The sequence below is a fragment of the Rhinopithecus bieti genome, unplaced genomic scaffold (assembly GCF_001698545.2).
Source record: "Rhinopithecus bieti isolate Rb0 unplaced genomic scaffold, ASM169854v2 scaffold_17939, whole genome shotgun sequence".
NCBI classification, from domain to species: Eukaryota; Metazoa; Chordata; class Mammalia; order Primates; family Cercopithecidae; genus Rhinopithecus; species Rhinopithecus bieti.
The window spans coordinates 2,580,502-2,601,327 of NW_016809446.1; the positions used below are offsets into that span (position 1 = coordinate 2,580,502).

Genomic DNA, 20,826 nt, shown 5'->3' on the forward strand with positions numbered 1-20,826 from the left:
ATAGAGATACATTTCACATTACTTCAATCCAGAGATCTTTGAATCAAAGCTATTTCATATAATGCTATAATATAAAATTGTATCTCCAATTAATTTTAAAAATCTATAGTAATATTCTCAAACATGAATAATATTTAAAACTCAGATTTGTAGAATTTCACTACTATGTATTTATTTTATAAAAAGTTCAATTAGAGAACACTTTAAAAGTTGAATTCTTAACTAGTTGTATAAGCATCAATTAAGTACTTTTCATTATAAACATATTTATAGTTAAGGGATTAAAAAAAAAACTTCTTATAAACCACTAACACCCTTTCCTAAGGGTGGTTACTCAGGGTCCAAAAATAAAGAAGGGGACAGGAGAGGAGGGGAGAGAAAATGAGAAGGAAGAAGGGAAAAGGAAAAATGTTTTGCTTGTCAAAGCTCCTCAGGCTCCCTTTACCACTCTTAACTAGTCTATAATCACCTTAGAAACAAATGCATCCACACCTATCTTAATTATTTCATGCTACTTTTAAAGAACAGGCATATTATATTCTGTAATAAGATCCCTCCATAACTTTGTGATAAGGTGTTTCTACATTTCTCACCTGTGGCTCCTTCCTTTCCCTTTATTTTAATAAAGATGCTTAAATTTCCCCCATCTTAAAAACAAAATATTTTCTGTGACTTTGTATGTCCTTTTTATTATGGTCTTTAAAATCAGTGGCCTTGAAGGGTAATCTTGACTCCCTCTCTCCACTTCTTCTCCAATTCTTTTATTAATTCATTCTTACCTCTTTCTCCATCCTGCTCTTGTCAAAGTCTCTCTTGCCAAAGTCTCAACTCATTACTGACAAAACCAACAGATATTTTCAGTACTCTCTTTGGCAAATGAAACAATAGACCACATTTCCTCAAAATTTGCTACTTTTCCTTCAGTGTTATTCTTCTTCTTATCTGCAATATAGTCTAGTTTCTATGTTTCTGGTTAAATAGATTTGTAGACTTTTTTATACATATTATCACAATTTGTGGAATCTTTACAAAACATTTGAATGAAATCAGGAGTCAGCAGTATCCCCCAAAATCTTTTGTCTTACATGGTAGTTTGCTGGTTATCTGGTAACAAAGCATTTATAAAGAACTATTAAACTTAAAGATAAACTATGCATTTTAGATAACTCTCAATTGTTCTAAATTTGATCACTTTCTCTTTGATAAAAGTAGATAAAGTATTACATTATCGAGCAAATGTTAGAAAATAAATACCTTTCCTGCAAGGAAAATATGATATTTTGACAAAAAATGAGAAAATAAATGCTTTTTGAAATACACATTATGTAGCAACTATTTTAAAAGAGTTCATTGTTACCAAAATGTCATTAATTAAAACATATCAGCACACTTCAGAAATATGAAAACAAAATTTTATCTGCTTTTAAATCTATCAAAACATTTTCATAGGTTTTGAACTTGTTAAAACTTTCAAAAGCAAATCTTTTCGATTAGTCTGCAGCAACAACTAATTGACATGAGGAAAGACAGTATTCAGTAGCTGATTTCAACAAAAACCTTTCAACTGCTAGTAGACATAATTAAAAAAACGTAATTTAGTAACCATGGCCAATTTTCCATTTCTTTCATTTGGATCTACATATCTTTATGAGGTATCTTTTTCAAGTGTAACAGTTATTAAAAGCCAGTATTCAAACAACTACACACAATACCATTTTTATTACATACTATTTTATTAAGTAGTTACATGTTTCACCAACCAGACTCAGTTATTCACAAGTGAAGACTTCTGTCTTCATATTTGTGTCCCTAGGACTTTGACTATGTGGCATACAATAAATAGTTATGCGATCAATGTTCTGCAAATGACCAGAAATACAGTCAAGTATATTAAAATGAAAATTCACAAACACATGAACACACACAGGTAACTATGTGTGCAACCCTGTACTACTTGATTAGGTAAACAAAGTATTATCTAAAATGGGATTAGCCCCGAATCATAATGCTTACACACCAATTTGATGTGTTTTATGGGTCAGCTTAAAATTCATTTACCTACATTCTGACTTTCCTAATTAGGATATGTTCTCATAAATGAAAAGATCATAGTTATCCCATACAATATGAGAGAATCTTTACTTTCAACATGTTTTATCACTGATATGAGGAAGGAATATAAAGTCGAGAAAAAATAAAGCAAAACCAATAGAACTGTTCCCACGATAGAACAATGGATACATAACTCAACATAAATAAAACAGTAAATTAAAGATTAGATGTTCAAAATAACCAATTAGAAATAAAAATCAAATGTCAGCTTTTAATTATTATTATTTATTTATTTATTTTTTGGAAACAGAGTCTTGCTCTGTTGCCCAGGCTGGAGTGCAGTAGCGCGATCTTGGCTCACTGCAGCCTCCATCTCCCAGGTTCAAGTGATTCTTGTGCCTCAGGCTCTTGAGTAGCTGGGACTACAGGAGCGCACCACCACACCTGGCAAATTTTTTGTATTGTTAGTAGAGACGGGGTTTCTCCACGTTGGCCAGGCTGATCTCGAACTCCTGAGCTCACGTAATCTGCCCACCTCAGCTTTTTATTTTAAGACTTTGTTTATATCCACTAATCTCACAAAGAATTTGATGGCTACTTAGCATAATTTTCACCATGGTATAAATTTTCATTTTATGCTATATTAGAAAGTTATTAAAATAATAAATTATATAATTTTAATACAAATATTTCCCAATATAAAATTACACTTAGTTCTCTATGGTAATCAAAGCAAAGAAGCCAACATTCCAATTTTACCTGAAAAAAATTAAACAATGCACACATAAAATGATATTCTATTAGTATGTCTTCTAATTTTATCTTCAAAAGGAAAAGTTCTAAGAGAAAAGGAAACAAAATAAAGTAGAACAAATGCTGTTCCCAAAAAAGGATTAGGATTCATAAAATATAAATTTTTGCTAATATAACAGATAAATTGCTAATAATTATCGGAGTTATTAATTATAGTCAGATAAAAATTTACCTTATATAAAGCTAAAATACAAAATGATGAAAACTTAAGCTGAATCTAATGTGTGACACCTACCAATCTTCTGTGCCTAAACTATGTCTAGGGTCTTTTTTCTTCAAAATGCATTGCAAGGACAGCATGGAGCTCAAGAATACAAAAGCTACAAAATGGAAGGTATCGTAAATAAGGCAGTACTTCTACAGCAAATGTTATCACTGCTATTCTTTTTTTAAGAAACATTATGAAACTTCCCAGAAATCTTTCTCCCTCATTCCTAGATTTATCATTACCTTAATTGTGTAAATTTAATATTATCAAAAAATGTATCCATGGTATACTAATTGTACTCTAGTAGTCCCTAATGTATTTTAAAAAGTAGCTATAATACTTAAAATGTCAAAACAAAATCAAAATAAGATAAAATAGGCAAAGTCAAATTTAAAAGCTAAGCTATCCCATTGATACCTACCTCCTGCAAATGCCATTAGCCAGACATTTATGGCTACAGGATTTGGAAGAGAGGGGTGATGAAGTTGGGGACAAGTTGAGAGGGGCAATCAAACTGTTGATGATCTCAGTCAACTGTGCACTCTGCAAGGAAACAGTCAACCTTTTACTACTGCTAAGCAAGAAATGTGAGTTAAAAGCTCACACGTATAGTGCCAATTAACGCTTAACGTCTCATGACACACATTTTTATTTCAGTAAACATTTTATTAGATAAGACAATTTATACAACTGATTTTTCCATTTATTACAAATAAATCTATACTTTAATTACGCATTCTTTTCCATATCCTTTTTTTATTATAGTTCCTTCATCTACCCATCCCATCATCTAACACATTTGAACCCAGCTAACAGCCTTTATATAATATTTCCCTTGAGGCACGAAAATTAATAATTAAAAATCACAAATACAATTTATTAAGTGCCTACTATGTGCCAGGCATTATATCAGGCACCACACATAGAATATTTCTAATCTTTACAACTAACCAGCAAAGAAGATAGTATTAGAGGTATTGACATTACTATTATTAATACCAGTACAGATGAGTAAATTCTAACAAAGAAAAAAAGATTAAGTAGCTTGATCAAGGGCTATAAAGTTGGTATGAAACAGAACTAGGATTCAAATTCAGGCCTAAATCTAACAGCACACAGTTTCTCAATATTTTCCTAATTCAAAATATCAGGGTTTTTTTTTAGCACCTAAGATTTCACTGACATTTGTCCCAAACTTAAATATATGTAATAAATATTAAATTATTATAATATGTATAAATATTATACTCAAACGATCACAATTATAATAAGCAAAGGCCACATAAAAAGAAATAGTACATTTCTACAAAAGAATGACAACTATTTTCATTACACCCGTAATTCATCATAGAAGAATTGGAAAATATACAGACATTTTAAAAATGAAAAGAGAGTCACCTGTAATCATACTTCAAAGAGAAAACCAGAGCTAACATTTAGGTATATATTTCTCCCTCCAGACTAAGTTTCCTGAGTATATGTAAACATGAGTGTACATTCAACATGCACACATATACTTTTAATTAAATCAGGCTACATCAATTTTTTAAAACCTAGTTTTCCTACTTAATATAGTGTGACTGACTAACTTTTTAAAACATACAGACGTAGTTCAACATTTTCAATACTGCAAGATACTCTATTGTGAAATAAAGGGGTATATGGAATAATTAGTTTAGAATGCTTCATTTGTATGAAACTAATAACATGCTATTAGAAATGAGACTAAATAATATAATAAAGACTAATATTTTATCCCTTCAAAAAGTCTTTCATGAGAAAGACCTTGAAATGTTTTCATCATTTATTTTCAAGATAATATGCACCTAATGATGTCATTTTAAAATTATTACTCAGTTTTAGATTAAAGCTCATTTTAAAATCACCAATAGAAATGGATTCTTCATCCATTTAGAAAGTAATCATTAGTTTAGTCACACAAATAAATTCTGAAGTATCTCATATCTTCTGACTGGAAACACTAAAACACTCCTGTGATTGTTCTACCTCCAAAAAACATCATCTAAAATCTTTTAAGCCACTGGAAGTCGCTAGTTGGATATATGTGAATAATGGACCAGGAAGGGGAAAATTACAATCCCTATCTTTACCCTAAGAACCAGCCTACTCTGGCCCAACAAAATCTCGCATACCTGAGTCATATGGGCAATACAGGGAATAGAAAAGTCACAGAGAAAATGTGAATGAGAAAAGTAAAATTAAGAGAAGCATAATTTGAACTCTGAAAACAAAAACTAATCAACTGTAAGTTAAAACACTAAGCTACTCATAACAAGATTTATAATGTAAATACACCAGTAGCAAATTCATTTTAAATCACCTAAAGCAGAAGTCCCCAACTCCCAGGCTACTGATGGGTACCTGTCCATGGCCTGTTAGAAACCAGGCTGCACAGCAGGAGGTGGGCAGAGGGCCAGCAAGAGTTACCACCTGAGCTCCGCCTCCTGTCAGACCACCCACAGCATTAGATTCTCACAGGAGCTCGAACCATATTGTGAAGTCCACATGCAAGGGATCTAGGTTGCTGCTCCTTATAAGACTCTAATGCCTGATGATCTGAGGCGGGACAGTTTCATCTCAAAACCATCCCCCCACCCCACCCTGTGGAAAATTGTCTTCCACAAAACCAGTCCCTCATGCCAAAAATGCTGCGAACAGCTGACCTAAAGTACTAAAAATAAGGTATTAATACTTTTCAATTTATGAACTATATATTATCTAACAATGTGAGCATGTATTAATACTATGAATCAATGTTATTTTTTAAATGATGGTCTACAACTCAATATTGCCTTTATATTTTAACTTCCAACTCTAACAAAACTACTTTAGTCAAGTTGAAAGATTATGAGTGAACAGTTATGTATCAGTAGATTATCCTAAGAAAACCATGCATAATAATGGGCTTGCCATCCCTACCACTTAACTCACTCCTAGACTATCTTCTGCAACAAGTTTTTTTGTTTGCTTCAGATAGTGTCTAGTTCTGTCGTCCAGGTTAGAGTGCAGTGGTGCCATCTGGCTTTCTGCAATCTCTGCCACCTGGGCTCAAGTGATCCTTCTACCTCAGCCTTCTGAGTAGCTGGGACTACAGGTGTGTGCCACCAAGGCCAGCTAATTTTCGTATTTTTGGTAGAGACGGGGTCTCCCTGTGTTGCCCAGCCTGGTCTCAAACTCTTGGGTTCAAGTGATCTGCCCACCTTGGCCTCCCAAAGTGCTGGGATTACAGGCATGAGCTACCATGCCCGGCCAACAAGTATTTAAAAGCAACTTAAGCTTTTAAAACTTGGCCTATAAAAATCATTATTACCACATTTCAAGAACAAATGACTTGTTCATAGGCAAGTTATTAACAACCTCTACAAGTAATTGCTGCTGCCCTTTCTGAATCTTTTCCTTCTGCTCTCCTTACATGGAGCCATTACTGCTCTCACAACTCTTGGTTCCCTATACTATCAAAGCCCCCTGACAGTTCATCAGCAATAAGACCTAAAATGCTACCCAGGGCCAGCTTCATGGGCATGCAACCTGTGCACCAGGCTGAGCGCAGATGGGGGCTATGCTTGCTTAGTGCTCTACTGTCACTGTCTTTAAATTCATAACTTTTTAACAAAGGGCTCCACAATTTCATTTTGAACTAGGATCCGCAAATTAGGCAGTTCTGATGTCATCTCAGGTCCAACCTAAAAAAACTGGGGATACCAAGGAGAAAGGAAAAAGTACAAGAAATCTTTTAGAAATGAAAATATCTTAGAATTAATTTAATCAGATTACAATTTCCAATGAATAAGTAGGGACCTAAAGATGGTGAAAGTAGATTTGACTGAGTAAGCAAATAAATTACTCTAGAATGTGAAACAACTAGGATCAAACTGAACTAGGATCAAAACAACTTGATCCTACTGAATGAGGGGAGGGAAAAGAAAGAGGAAAGTGGGAATATAGAAATATAACAAAAACTAATTTAAATCACTGCCTATATGGTCAAGTGCATTATAATTTGACATCAGATAATTACCAAACAGCTTTCTAAATTACAAAATATTCATAAGTGCCTTGATTATACATTCCAATTAGGAAAAACTCTGGGCAATTATAAATTTAACAAATACAGGGTGGAAGAAATTATACCATATTTTGGTTTACTAGGAACAAGACAGTAACCTGTATTTAGTTATTTCCTGGTATGTCAGAAAAACTCAGATGCAGGCAGGCATGAATCTTTATCATTTCCCAGAGAAACAATGTAATGATGCAACTATGGTGAAGAATGGCTCAGCCTTAAGGTAAAAAAGTCCTAGAAACCGAGTTTGTTTAAGAGCCACTAAAGTCTAAATCAAAATAAATTGTTCAATTTCCAAGGACAGATACAGGATATACTGGCCAGAATAATTAAGCTTGTGGAGTTATCCACAATAGAATTTAGATATCAAGGAAGGCTTTGGAATCAAAGTAATTGTTAGGAGCTTTTTTGACTTTCCATTTACATAATCATTTTTTATGAAGAAATACATATTCCAATATTACCTTTCACTAAAAATCTTGATCAATAAATTAGTCAAACACCAATTAAGATGTATTAACTGGTACCACTGTTCTCTCTCCTTGAAAAAAATCCAAGGATAAACAATTTTGTTAGAAAAAAGATTTTCCAATCCCTGTAAAAATAAATTATCATCCTATAGCCATAACAATACCATTACTTTACATATCATATTTAATTTTAATTATATTGGTATTATAATGGAGACTAGTCATATGGCAAATATTTTAATTGTATTTAATGCCAAATGGCCTAGTTTAATAACCCATATGCCAGGAAGATACACATATAATGATGTTTATTTGAATAGTTTATAAAATCGATGAAAAGTCATTTCATACCACTGATATCCTTACTTTGACTTTACCTGTTTTTCGATGTTTCGAAGAAGTAAAGTAGGGCTGCTTGGTGACATTTCAAAATCTTGTTCCGGTACAGGATCTTGACACTCTTGGGGAACCTGAGGATTCCCTAGAATGTTTAGTGAAGCTGCTTGGTCTGCAAATTGCGTTTGTTTTTTCAAAATGTCTTTTGGAAGTTGACATTCTTCTAGGACCACTATCCCCTAGACAAAAAACAATGAGAAAGTTGAAATGAAAACAAACTGATTATTAAACCACCTTTAATGCTACAATGCACTTGAATCTATGCTTCCTCTTATCCCTTGGAATTCAGAAAATATAAACTTGAAAGTATAGTTTAACTCTGTAAAGAACTGGCTGGTTTAAAACATGTGCAGCTAAAATAACATACATGGCTGATAGGCTGGACTTGTAAAATATTTTCTTAACTTAAATACGTGCAGTTTTCTTCTAATTGGTTTTAATTATTGGCATTAAAAGCGTGACATTAAAATAAAATTAAAGGCGTATTATACACAGAATATGGACATTTCAGATTGAAATCCAGAATATTTCCTGATAGAATCTTCTGATATTTTGGTCACTAGCATTTCTATTTGTGCCTTACATTTGAGCACTCCCAATTTTATAAATTAAAATACCAAATTTACAAACATCCAAACAACAATCTAACTCTATCCTAACTCCTTTCAGAGCACCCTAAGGAGCCCTGCCCCTGTTGCTGTCAGCCAGCAACCAGGGATAGGATTGTACCACTGAGAAAGAGTACTATCTAGGCCAAAGTTCCCACTGCTTTCAGGGTAGCTGTGTTAATAATAAAGACACAAGCTTTCAACTTTGATGGGGTATATTCTGAAATGTAAGGAACTAGGGGAATGAATAGGGATTAAGTTGTCTCTGTACTCCCTGCCTCCTACTCACAAACATACTTATTCCTCAACTGGTTTGCTCGGCTTTCTCCTCCATTCCCCAGCTTCCTCACTCCAACTGTTCTCAACTTTAGGTTCCTCAGAGGCAGTGGAGACAACAGAGAAAGAGAAAAAAGGAGTGCAAAGGAATGATCTTCATGGTTTCATTAAGTCAGTTCTCATTGTAAAATTTCTTTCCTTCCTATCCCTTCTACCACCCTTCCTCCTGAAAATAATACAGTAATATATACTGTATAATATAATATTAAACATACACAGATATTGTTATATATATACTGATATTACATATATTATATATTCACATTTTTTCAAATAAAATATACATTTTTTTCAAATATATTTTCAAATATATATTATATATTAGAAAAATGCTAATAAATTCCGATAGGCTAGTTGGAAAAGTATTACACTCCTCATGTGGCTAAAATACTATATTCTTGTAATAAAAAATAACTAACATATTAATATTAGTGTTCATTATTTCAAAAATGGAATGAATTAAATGATTGCTGTAGGCCATCTATATCATGTGTAAGTCTTATTTATAAGATGGAAATTGCCTATAGGTAATAATGTGTTATATATGAGTTTTAGTTTGCACTATATAATTTACAGAATATATAACTTTAGAATGCACATATTCAGTTATGGTATTATATGTGTATTTTATTATTTTGTAGAAACATTTTCTGTAAAAGTACTAAATGCACTTTTTAAAAAATCTATATTTTGAATAGTGCTAACATGCTGACTTTTCCAAGGAGAAGGGGATCCACTTGATCCCAATTACTGTTTTCTTAGAATGAACAAATATGGCTGTCAAGAAATCTGAAGAAACATGCTCAAAAGTTCTTATTTCGTTTGGTATTTTCAAAATTAAATTAGATATAATAGATATGGTATCATCAATCTGAAAAACTCTTCAGAGTATCCATTCAAAATTTCTACAAGTCTCTCACTAGGTTTCTTCACAAGTACCTGCATGTAAAAGAAACACAAGTTTCCACCTTATCAATTTAACTTAAGTTGTCTTTGGTTTGATTCCAGTTTATATTATGGGCCAGTCTGTATAGATTAGTCTGATTTCAGTCTGTATACATTAGTCTGATTTCATAATCCATATTTATAAATCTGCATCTATGGGAAAATTCTATTCTGAATTTCAAAGTTCTATTTCCAAACCTTTAGAATACTACCTTTCTTTAAGTAGAAAGCCTGCTATAGCTAGTTTAATATAGAACTATATTTTTAAAATTCAACCAGGGAGGCAGGGCATGGTGGTTTACGCCTGTAATCCCAGCACTTTGGGAGGCTGAGGCAGGTGAATCACTTGAGGCCAGGAGTTCAACACCAGCCTGGCCAACATAGCAAAACCCTGTCTCTATTAAAGTACAAAAATTAGCCGGGCATCATGGCACACGCGTTTGGTCCCAGCTACGTGGGAGGCTGAGGCAAAAGAATTGCTTGAACCCAGGAGGCAGAGGTTGCAGTGAGCCAAGATCGCACCACTGCACTCCAGCCTGGGTGACAGAGACTCTGTTTAAAAAAAAAAAAAAATTAGAATTCAACCAGGGAGACCTTCATAGTCAACTTCATAATCTGCTTCTTCTGCCATAAACTACTACCCTGCACAAAACTCTTGGAGTGTGAGGACAGTGGCCCATTCTGATCCACCACTGCCAAGAATGGAGAGGAAAGGGTTGAATATTTAATCCTCTGGGGACACAGCAGAGAGTTTCTGTTCTTAAAAATCAGTAAAATGATATTCTCATACGTAAAACAACATAGATAAGAAAGACATGAAATATTTTTAGAAAAATGAGTTACAACAACTGAAACAAGTGAAAACTCTAGCATAAAATGAAAGCCAATCAACTGTTTCTGAGAAGACAACTCTTGACAACGCAGGGTCTTCACAGAGAAAATACTGTGTGAAAAAAAAAACTGCTTCAGCAACATCTCTATTATTCACATAAATTCACCAAAGTTAATTTTAAGTAAAACTTTAAATAAAAAATTTGAAACACACAAAAGGTACAATTTAAAATGTGGAAGCCCCTACTGCAGGATAACAAAAGAAATCTGAGAGAAACCATTTGATATAGCCAGTGTTCTCCCAAGAAAAATATTTCAATTTTTTTCTGAGTGTGAGAAGAATCTGTTGTCTTATTAGAAAGTTTGAAGTGGGGAGAAGAGGAAATACAGGAATCTGTAATATGTTGACAAAGCTGTCGCAAGAACCACCAAAGGATGTTGCTAATAACTGCTTTCTTCTCAAAACATTTAAGCAAAGTTTAGACCATATGAAGAATTGGTAAAGGGGCAAATCATGTGTTTTCTGACTTAAGGCACAAACTAGCACTTATTTAAACAGGATATTTACAAAACAGCATCCCTCAATCTCTTTCATTTCCCTTTATCTCTAATTTAACTGAGAACAATTTTTTTTTTTTTTACATTTAAAATACATTAAACAGAAAGTTCTGTTTCAAGACAGTACTGGCCATCCTTCTCCAATTTTTTTACAAATTAACTCAAGAAGCTTAAGAGCAAGGAAAGTAGAGTTTTCTGTACATAATAACTTCTCAACTAAGCTGCATATAAAATAAAACAACAAAAACCGAACCTTTTTTAATTTTCCTAATAAATGTAATGAGAAACTACTAAAACTAACCAAAACATTGTACTCTAATAGCATAATTTTGTGGCATTTTCCATAAAATAAACATAATGCTATTATTAAGGGAACAAAGGGCCAGATACACATTTATCCTGAATTAAGAAGAAGGTAAGGCCATATAAATTACTACAGGGAAGTTTAGACGGCTTTCCTTAAAATAATTTATTCCAGTAGATGTTACATAAAACATGCAATCAAACTTTCAAAAAAGTTTAACCAAGAAGTATACAGTACTGCTTAGAAAATACAGAATATTAAAATAGCCTTTCTCAAGTTAAAGGATTATGAATCAGACTGTCTAGATTGAAATATAAATCTTATTCATCAATTTAACTGCAAACCCACTTTCCTGGAAATACCTAAACTGTTTTACACCTGACTCATTCTTAGAACTCTATTTGCTATAAAAAACATGTGTGAAATTATATCCTTTAAGGAAAACGATCAAAGAAGAGAGATTATGTGGTGATCTTGAAAGGACTGGGAAATTACTAAAACTGAAGGCTCCTGTAAAGATAACAGTGAACAATGAGAAAAAGTAACTAATGTAACATGAAACTTTCATCAGGAAACACTTAGTGAATGTGGTTCCCTCGAATCTCACAGAACTAGTAAGCCTAAGGTTTTATGTCTGTCCTTCTTCTACCTTCCTACAGATGCCACACCACTAATTCCTACAAGGTGTTAAACATACTTCATCACTTCCTAGCTTCTTTTCCTCTTCTTGTATAACACATACTTTCTGCTCCTTTAAATACCATACTGCTTTGTCATTCCTGAAAATGATCATGTTGTTTCATACCTTCAAACCTGTAAAAAATGCCTTTCTCTAGTTCCACTGATTCATCAAAAAATTACTATTCATCCCCCAAAGTCATACTGAGATGTCACTTTCTTCTCTTAATGTTTCCTCTGACCCTCTTACCCATAAGTATTCTCTCTATGGCACTCCAAATATCTTATAAAAACATGTATTCTACTTGAAGTATAATTTTTAAAAAACAGGTATTACTGAATATATTACATATACTGAAACGATTATATGTCTTATCTCCCTTACCAGAACATAAACTCATGATAGATGGAGCCTAAAATGTATTAAACTTTGTGGACGTGCAGACCCCGAGGTGGGGCTAGGCAAACTACATGGTTCAAGGACTCTGATCCCTTCCCTTCTCAGCTTTTTCTTTCGACGCCTATCCCTATCAACCTTCAATATTAGATTATCTCCAGGATGTCTACAGTATGACCATATAGAATACTGTTTCCCACAAAAACAAAGTTACAAATAAATATTTAGCAGTATTTAGAATGCATAAGAACTCATTTGCATTGTTGATTCTTTGGGAAAACAGACCACAATGAACATTCCCACTTGGAAAGGTAAAGAACAAAAAATATATGTCAGCTATTGGTCTATATTAATGTTAACACTCTGCTGGACCAATATTGTGGGAGCTTCTTACCCTAGGGGCATGGCTTAATTAGGCCCTGATTTGTGCTTCCTATTAAAGGATTCTTTCTATTCACTGTTCTCTATGGCTCCTGAATCAGCCAGCTTCTTTCTTTTATATTACCTTCCTTGGTAATATAAATTTAAAATTTATATTGGTAATAAAAATATAAATATAAAGCTTCTTTCTTTTCTATTACCTTCCTTGGCAATATCAGTAAATGTTTATGACTTCTTTAGGAACTGCAAAGCTCTTAACCTGCTTCTTGTTCATAGAAGGTTGGCATCCTAAGGACTGGTTTAAGTTTTGGCCAGTAAAATGCTTTTTATAGGTCAAGCTTATAATTTCTTTGGTACAACTCACTCAGAAACTCAGAAGGCTTCCCATCTATCTGTTTTCAGGCAGTTCCATGTACTGACAATCACACCCACAGTTCTCTGATGCATTCTCAAAGGATATTTCTTTCACCCTCTAACCCCTGTACCTACCTATATATTCCTTCCTCCTGTCCCTCTTTCTCTGCTTCCTTGTGGGGGGTCTCATAAGCTATTAAGTTCTGATGGAAAATCCACATTCTTAATCTTCCTCCACTGCCCTGAGTGTAATTTTATCCAGCTCAAAGGTTTTGCAGAGAATGGTATCCTTAGTTTGATCTTTAGCTCCAAATCACTTTTGTCCTTTATTATTCAAAGGTTTTCTCAATCCTATCTCTTATCATATAAAGTGCAGAGAGAGGCAGTTTTGCTAACTTCATAAGGCCTTCAATTTCTAGAAACCTATTCCTTTTCATTCATGTTTTTAAACAGGTTTGAAAACGACCTAATTAGAAATTATCAATAAAAAGCATTATCACAAAGTAAAAGCCAATATAAAAGCCAATATACAGGACAAAGTCTAAGCAGAATATGGTCAAAGACAGAATTAGCAAATTAAAAGACAGTAAAGAATTCCTTGTGGTACAGAGAGACAAATGAGATTAAAACATTAAAGAGTGCTTAAGAGACATGAAAAATTTGTTTGAACCTCTCAACCTATGAGAATTTCACAAAAATGGAAGAGAAAAAAATTGACAAACATGCATTATTTGGATAATAGTAGCAGAGAATATGCTAGAATTGAAGAAAGATGTAACACCTTGGACTAAACATGGACTCTGGGCTGGCTGCAGTGGCTCATACCTGTAATCCCAGCAATTTAAGAGGCTGAGGCAGGTGGATAGCTTGAGCCCAGGAGTTCGAGACCAGCCTGGGCAACGTGGCAAAACCCCACCCCCACCAAATATACAAAAATTAGCCAGCTGCGGTGGTGCATTCTTGTAGTCCCAGCTACCCAGGAAGCTGAGGCGGGAGGATCGCTTGAGCCTGGGAGGTCAAGGCTGCGGTGAGCCGTAATCATGCCACTGCACTCCAAGCTGGGCAACAGAGCAAGACCCTGTCTCAAAAATATAAAAGAAATTAAAACAAACAAACGTGGACTCTGAAAAAAAAAAAAAACATGTCTACACAAAGACTTATACATGAATATATACAGCAACATTATTCATAATAGCCAAAAACTAAAACAACCTAAATTCCCATGACCTAGGAAACAGATAAACAAATTATATATAGTACAACCCTACAATGGAATACTGCTCAACAATAAAAAAGAAAAAATTACTTATGCATACGGCAACACAGATGAACTTCAAAAGCATTATGCTAAGTGGAAGAGCAAAACAGAGATTACATGTTTTATTATTTGACTTACATGAAATGCTGGAAAAGGCAAAACTATAGCAAGAGAAAACAGATTAGTGGTTGCCAGAGAAAAGAGCCTGAAGGAAAGAGTCTGACTGCGAAGAGGAAGGAGTGAAATTTTTGAAGGTTATAGAAATGTCCTACATTATGATCATGATGACGGTTACAAGAGTAAATATTTGTCAAAATTCAGTGAACTGTACAGTTAAAAATGTGTACTCTGAGTACCAAGCAACATAAAGACAATCCTTTGATACCTGTTAGTAAGGATGTAGAACATCAACTAAACAAGAACATCTTAAAAGTTATCAGTTAGAAAAGACAGTACTCAAAAAAGAAAAACAATCACATTGACAGTAGACTCCTCAGTATCAAACAAAACAATAAAACAAATCTTTAAAGTGCTAAAGGAAAATAACTGTCAAACTAAAATTTAACACCAAACTAAAATACCATTTAAGAGTGAGGGTAAAATGAATATATTCTGAGATGTACAAAGACACAAAGTTTAAGTGACCAGAGACCCAAATGTCAAAAACTCCTATCAATGCATGTCTCTTATTTCTACTTTATTTTTTAATTGACAAATAATAATTGTACATATTTATGGTATATATAATGATATTTCAATACATATAATGTATAGTGATCAGATCAGGGTAATTAGCATATCCATCACCACAAATATTTATCACTTCTATGTGTTGGAACAGGAAGCACCAGGAATCTGTCTCCCCACCTAGACACCACCTGCATTGGCAGAATCTGTCTAATGTCATTATTTCAAAAATCTGGAGTTTACTGAAGACTTGCAAGTTCAAGGGGCAGGTTTGGACAGTAAACGTGCAGTTAATTTTTATCAATTTTAGCTCTTAGCACAATAGCAGCTACCAATCCCCACTCCTAGTCCCATGGCAGGGAAACATTCATATATTTCGGAAGCAATCTACATACAGCCTGCATAAGCCAGGGTAGAGGAAGAGGACTCTGCTCTGCAAATATTAGGGATCTGTGTTCTGATCACTGATTGTAACCTTTGATCACAGAGGTACAGACAAAGAGGCAAACAACCATTGTTGTAGTACCTCCCTCCTTTTATTGCAATTCCCTCCCCTTCTGGCTGAAGGTCTTCCTGGGGATTTAAAGGGCCAGCACCCTTAAAACAAATAAATCCTCTTTTCATTTTCTCTTTTCCCTTTTGGGAGCCAGATATTAAAAGCAGGACATTTTAAAACAACTGCATCAATGGGGAAAATTAGAAAGCAACTGGGCATTTCCAAGAAAAAGTGCAGACTCAGAAAAAAATGAGATTTTAACTATACCCTTCAGGCTTATTCTTGCCACACCGACAACCAACAACAACAGAGAGAATCAAAATAATAAACAAAAATGATTTTAAAAGTCCTGCAGAAAGAGAAAGAATCTGATTTCCAGAGTTAACACATTATTAGATTCAAATGTGCAGTTTTCGAAAACAAACAAAAAGCATACAATGAAACAGGAAAAAAGGGAGCATTCAAAGAAAAAAAAAACAAACAGAAATTGTCCCTGAAAACAGGATGGAAGACCTATTAGACCAAGACTTTAAAACAACCGTTTTAAAGATGCTCAAAAGGCTAAAAAAAGGATGTGAAAAAAGTCAAGAAAAAGATGTTATGAACAAAATGCAAACATCAGTATGGAGATAGAAAACCTGAAAGGAAACCAAACAGAAATTCTAGAGCTGAAAAGTATAATAACTGAAATGAAAAATTTACTAGAGGTATTCAAAGGCGAATGTGAACAGGCAGGAAAAACACCAATGAACTTGAAGCCAGGACAGTAAAAATAATCAAGTGTAAAGCATAAAAAGAAAACAGATTAAAGAGAAGTGAACAAAGTGTAAGGGACAGTTGGAACACTAATAAGTGGCCCAACATATAAATGTGGGAGTTCCAGAAAAAGAAGAGAGAGGCAGAGAGAATATTTGAAGAAATTATGGCTAAAAACTTCCCAAATATGATGAAAGACACGATTACAAATATCAGAAGCTGAATGAGCTCCAAATAAGGTGAATCTAAAAGTACTATAAATAAACATTATAATCAAACTATTGAATGACAAAAAGAATCTTGAAAGTGGCAAGAGAGAAGCATAGGCAAGGGATCCTCCATAATACTATCAGTAGACTCTTATGATAAACTTCGGAGGTCCAAAGGCAGTTAGGTCAATATATTCAAAGTAGAAAACAAACAAAATAACAACAACAACAACAAAAATCCTGGCCAATCCAAAATCCTATTATATTTGGGAAAATAATCCTTCAAAGGTAAAAAAAAAATTAAGACACTCTCAAGTAAACAAAAGCTGAGGGAGTCATTTACCACTAGACCTACTCTGCAGAAAATACTTAAGGAAGTCCTGCAAGGTTAGATTCAGATAGTAACTTAAAGCTGTTGATGAAATAAAAATCTCAATGAAGTTAAATACACTCATAATTATAACAGCTAGTATTATTGTAACAACAGTTTGTAACTCCTTGCTTTCTACATGATTTAAATAACTAGTACATTAAAAAAAATATATTAGTTCCAAAGCTACGCTTGTGGTAACTTTGGTTTGTAACTCCACATTTTGTTTTCTACATAATTTAAGAAACTAATATATTTAAAATAATTATTAATTTATGCTTTGGGACACATTAGTATAAGGATATAATTTTGTGACATCAACAACCAAAAGAGGTGGGAACAAAGCTGTAAAGGCAATGAGTTTTTATATGTTACTAAAGTTAAACTGGAATAAATTAAAATTATAATGTAATAACTTTATGAGGTTAAATATAATCCCCATGGGCAACCACAAAGAAAATATCTACTAAATATATACAAAAGGAAATAAGAAAGAAATTTAAACATTTCAGGGTCAAAAAAAATCAGCTAAACACAACAGAAGACAATAGTTCAGGAAATGAAAAACAAAAAAAGGTATAAGATATATAGAAAATAGTAAAATGACAGAAGTCTATCCTTCTTAGTAATTACATTAAGTGTAAATGGATTAAACTCTCCAAAACACAGAAATTAGAATAGATAAAAACATAGAATCCAACTCTATACTGTCTACAAGAAATTCAACTTAAGTCCAATGACACAAATAAGTTGAAAGTGGAAGGATTTTTTAAAATCATATGCAATATCAGACAAAAGAGACTGTAAATTAAAAAAAGTTACAAGAGATAAGGACATTATATATTAATAAGACTCAGTATAACAAGATAAAACAATCATAAACATTTATGAAACCATGCCACAAAGAGTTAAGAAAATCAGTCTAAATTCCTATGTTTATGGGATAACAGATAAGAAAAGAAACAACTTGTTGAGATACTGAAACTCAAAGTAAAACCCAAGGAGTAAGAAGTCAATAACTAGCAAAAATTCTTGAGTTTGTAGGATAGCAGATAATTAAAGACATAACCCACTAAGACGCCAAAACTCTCTAACCTTGTGAGAACAAGAATAAACTTTAACAAAGTTAAAACTGCACAGAATGACCTTACTGACATCACAGCCTAAATTTCCACTGCATGTTTCATATTAACTCCCCCGATGCAATCCATGAGTTAGCATGAAACGATAACTGCACATGCCCAAGAACTTTCCAAAACTCTCCTTTCCTTCTACCAATCACCTGTTAATCCCAATATCTACCCCCAAATCTATTCTAATAGAAATGTTGCCATAAAAATAGCATGAGAGAGGGGAGGCAGAACAAGATGGCTGAATAGAAGACTCTAGCAATTGTACCCCCACTACCTCCCAACATAGGAACACCAAACTGAACACTAGCCACATAAAAGAGCATCTTTGTAAGAACTAAAAGTCAGCTTGGTTACCAGCTTGGCCACAGTGGGGTAAAGCACCAAGCATTTCTGGACCTACCCTGGTCCAGAGGGGAACCCACTGTCCTGAAGGGAGAGACTCAGGACTGGCAGCATTCACCAAAAGCTGAATGAAGAAGTCTTGGGCCTTTAGTAAACACTGGCCATAGAGAGGCAGTACTTGCAGTGGCCCTGGGGCAGTGGTGGCCACGGGGAGGGACTGCTCTCCTTGAGGAAAGAGGAAGGAAGGGTAGGGAGGACTTTGTCTTGTGACTTGGGTGTCAGTTCAGCTGCAGTAGAATACAGCACCAGGTGGAGGCCCAAGATGGCATCTCTAGACCCACCTGGGGCTGGGGAGAACTTGCCACCCTTAAGGGAAGGACACAAGCCTGAGTGGATTTGCCACCTGCTGATGGTAGAACCTTTGGGCCTTGAGGCGACACAGACGATAGCCAGGTACTGGTCATTGTGGGCCTTAGGTGAGACCCGTGCTGTGCTGTCTTCAGATCTGACCCTGTGCAGTCCCAGTGGTCCTTGTGTCATGCCTCTCCTAGCTCCAAGCAGCTCAGTACAGAGGGTGAGACTATGTTTCCCTGGGGGAAAGTAAGGGAAGAGAACAAGAGTCTCTGACTGATAATCCAGAGAATGCTTTTGGATCTTACCCAAGACTACTGAGGTAGTACCTCTATGGGTCTACAAAAGATGCAGCGTTACTAAAGTTGGGGATATGACTGCAGTGACCGATGACTTAGATCACAACACCCAAGCCTGTTTGAATATCTGGAAAGCATTCTCAAGAAGCACTGGTACAAATTAGTGTACACTGCAAAGACTAATAAATACCTAACTTTTCAATGTCCAGACACAGATGAACATCTACGAGTATAAAGAACACCCAGGAACACATGGCATCATCAAATGGACTAAATAGGGCACCAAAGACCAATGCCAGAGAGACAGGGATATGTGATCTTTCAGACAGAGAACTGAAAATAGCTGTTTTGAGAAAGCTCAATGAAATCTAAGGTAACATGAGAAGGAATTCAGAATCCTATCAGATAAATTTAATAAAGAAACTGAAACAGTTGAAAAGAAACAAGCAGAAATTCTGGAGCTGACAAATGCACTTGACATTCTGAAGACTGCACTAGATACAGTCTCTTAACAACAGGATTAACCAAAAAGAAGAAAATTAGTGAGCTTGAAGACAGGATATGTGAAAATATACCATCAGAAGAGACAAAGGAAAAAAGAATAAAAAATAATAAAGCACACCTACCAGATCCAAAAAATACCCTCAAAAGGGCAAACCTAAGATACTGGCCTTAAAGAGGAGGAAGAGAAAGAGATCAGCGTAGAAAATATATTCAAATGGATAATAACAAAGAACTTCCCAAATCTAGAGTAAGATATCAATATTCAAGTACAAGAAGGTTATAGGGCACCAAGAAAATTTAATCCAAAGAAAACTACCTCAAGTAGTTTTAATAATCAAACTCCCAAAGGGAAGGAATAAAGGAAGGATTCAAAAAGCAGCAAGAAAAGAAACAATATACAAAGGAGCTCCAATATGTCTGGTAGCAGACTTCTCAGTGGGAAACTTTACAGGTCAGGAGTGAGTGGCATGACATATTTAAAGTGTTGAAAGAAAAAAAACTTTTATCCTAGAATAGTATATCCAGCAAATATATCCTTCAAGATGAACTTTTCACTAGACTTAGAAAAAAATAGAGAAGATTCAAATAAAATTGGAAATAAAAAAGGAGACATTACAACTGATAAAACAGAAATACTAAGGATTATAAGAGACTATTATGAAAAAGTATAAACCAACAAGTTGAACAATCTAAAATCAATAAACAAATCTCTTGAATCATATAGCCTAGCAAGACTGCATTATGAAAAAATAGAAAATTTTGGCTGGGCACGATGGCTCAAGCCTGTAATCCCAGCACTTTGGGAGGCTGAGACGGGCAGATCACGAAGTCAGAAGATCGAGACCATCCTGGTTAACATGGTGAAACCCCGTCTCTACTAAAAATTCGAAAAACTAGCCAGGCGAGGTGGCGGGCGCCTGTAGTCCCAGCTACTCGGGAGGCTGAGGCAGGAGAATGGCGTAAACCCGGGAGGCGGAGCTTGCAGTGAGCCGAGATCGCGCCACTG

General features: G+C 34.5%; 1 protein-coding gene across 7 annotated transcripts in view; it reads right to left on the reverse strand.

The window, feature by feature from the left end:
- The window catches only part of KANSL1L (KAT8 regulatory NSL complex subunit 1 like), a 150,280-nt gene that overhangs the window by 75,512 nt on the left and 53,942 nt on the right, over window positions 1–20,826 (reverse strand). For all 7 annotated transcript variants that reach the window (XM_017889361.1, XM_017889360.1, XM_017889356.1 and 4 more), the window contains exons 4-5: window positions 8,005–8,202; window positions 3,495–3,616 (exon numbers count right to left, since the gene is read on the reverse strand). In XM_017889361.1, coding sequence (XP_017744850.1) covers window positions 3,495–3,616; window positions 8,005–8,202 — 320 coding nt within the window. The remainder of the gene's footprint in view (window positions 1–3,494; window positions 3,617–8,004; window positions 8,203–20,826) is intronic.